At 35.8% G+C, this 2,053-nt stretch overlaps 1 protein-coding gene across 1 annotated transcript; it reads left to right on the top strand.

The window, feature by feature from the left end:
• Window positions 1–748: 748 nt before the first annotated feature.
• Window positions 749–1,777, top strand: LOC123367081 (trace amine-associated receptor 7a-like). The gene has a single exon (XM_045011090.1). The coding sequence runs from the start codon at window positions 749–751 to the stop codon at window positions 1,775–1,777; it is 1,029 nt and encodes a 342-aa protein (XP_044867025.1).
• The last annotated feature ends 276 nt before the right edge of the window (window positions 1,778–2,053 follow it).

The following is a 2,053-nucleotide window of genomic DNA, read 5'->3' as shown; positions in this document are numbered from 1 at the left end:
TATGATGAATCAAAGTAGATTGCTTAATAATGGTTTGGTTTTTCTTCCAGACTCTACATATCTTTCAGTGTTTACACCTTTTACCAGAGGGATTTCACTGTATGGGATGATTGCTAAATTTCCCTTGTGTTTGCTGTTTTTCCCCTCACCCCACCTCTCATTTTTGAGAGGACAGCCTGCCAGTATTTTCTCATTAACATTCCTAAAACAACTCAGAGGATAAAGCACTACTGAAAACATGCGTCTCTTCCTGCCTTCTATTCACATTTTAATCCAGGGTTATAGCTGAAGAAAAGCTTCTCAAAAGGTAAGGCATTAGGAGTCCATACAACTACAGTGAAGTCAATGGGAGTTTTGCAATTGACTTAAATAGAAATATCAGGCATCGAGGAAATGTAAAAAAAAATGAATAGGTAAAAATACAGTTAAACCCTAAATAAACTTTTCAATTATAAAGTATTTTTGGTACTTGTTTACCTATTTCAAAATGCCATTGAAAGCTGTAGTTACAACAGATATTTTCCTGTGTTCTATTATTTAGCTCATATTTCCATACACATTTCAGGTATACTGGTGGACATAATACAACACTTTGGAATTATTGAACTCTCACTCATGTCGACTTTAATTCTCTTTTTCAGAAAGACTTAAAAACTGAAGAGCTTGACCTACCAGTGCCACACCATCACCATTGGTATACAAATGCAAACACTAAAAAGCTCAGAGTAGTTAACAACAAAAGCACAACATGACTTCAGAACTTCTTCAGAATGAAGAAGCACAATATTGCTTTGAGAATATTAATGGATCTTGCCATAAAACTTCGTGGTCTTCTGGAATCCGGATAACTTTGTATGTTGTGCTTGGTTTTCTGACAATTCTTACACTAGGTGGAAACCTAATGGTAATGATTACAATTGCTTATTTCAAACAGCTTCACTCTCCTACAAATATTTTGCTCGCCTCCTTGGCATGTGCTGATTTTTGTTTGGGTCTGACTGTGCTGCCCTTCAGCAGTATAAGATCTGTTGAAATGTGCTGGTATTTTGGGGAAATATTCTGTAGATTCCACAGTTCTTTAGAACTATCTTTTTGCTATTCATCAATATTTCACTTGTGTTTTATCTCTGTTGATCGCTACATTGCTGTTACTGATCCTTTAATTTACCCTCTCAAGTTCACAGTGCCAGTTTCAGGCATGTTCATAGCTGTTGCCTGGACATTTTCAATAGTATACAGTTTTTCTGTTGTCTTCACTGGGGCTAATGACAAAGGGATACACGAATTAGTAAATGCCCTCTCATGTGTAGGGAGCTGTCAGATTCTTTTCAACAAAACATGGGTGGTTTTATCCACTCTCCTTTATCTAATACCCTTTTTTACAACTATAGCACTTTACAGCAAAATCTTTGCTGTGGCTAAACAACAAGCTAGATTGATAGAGATGATGAGCAACAACACCCAGTCGTCTGACACTTACAGTGACAGAGTTAGCAGAAGAGAGAGGAAAGCTGCTAAAACCATTGGTATTGCTGTGATTGCTTTTGTGGTATTCTGGTCACCTTATTCTATAATTGTAATAACTGATGCTTTTTTTAACTTCATAACACCACCCCTTGTCTTTGACATTGTGGTTTGGTTCACTTATTCCAACTCTGCCATTAATCCTTTGATTTACTCTGTCTTTTATCCTTGGTTTCGAAAAGCAATGAAAGTGATTGTGAGCTGTAAAATACTCCGGCTTGACTGTTCAACAATGAATTTATTTCCAAACTGAAAACCTATCCAATCCTGCATAGAGTTATTCACCTCACATTTCACAGTCATTCCCCTTTTCATAAAATCTGGCTGTTCATTTCTTTTTCTGAATAAAATATTATCATCTTGATTTTATACTTTGTACATACTTTTATCACTGTGAAAAACTGCTTGACCACATGATATCAAGACAATAGATGTACAGATACTATTAATTTAGTACAGGATTATGCTTTTAAACTATAATGGAGCAATGTCCATTGTGTGACTGAGAAGATAAAATGGTCGTCCAGAA

Source organism: Mauremys mutica, chromosome 3 (genome assembly GCF_020497125.1).
Source record: "Mauremys mutica isolate MM-2020 ecotype Southern chromosome 3, ASM2049712v1, whole genome shotgun sequence".
Lineage (NCBI taxonomy): Eukaryota > Metazoa > Chordata > Testudines > Geoemydidae > Mauremys > Mauremys mutica.
Note: the sequence above shows the minus strand (reverse complement) of the source record. Positions and strands in the feature narration are given on the sequence as shown.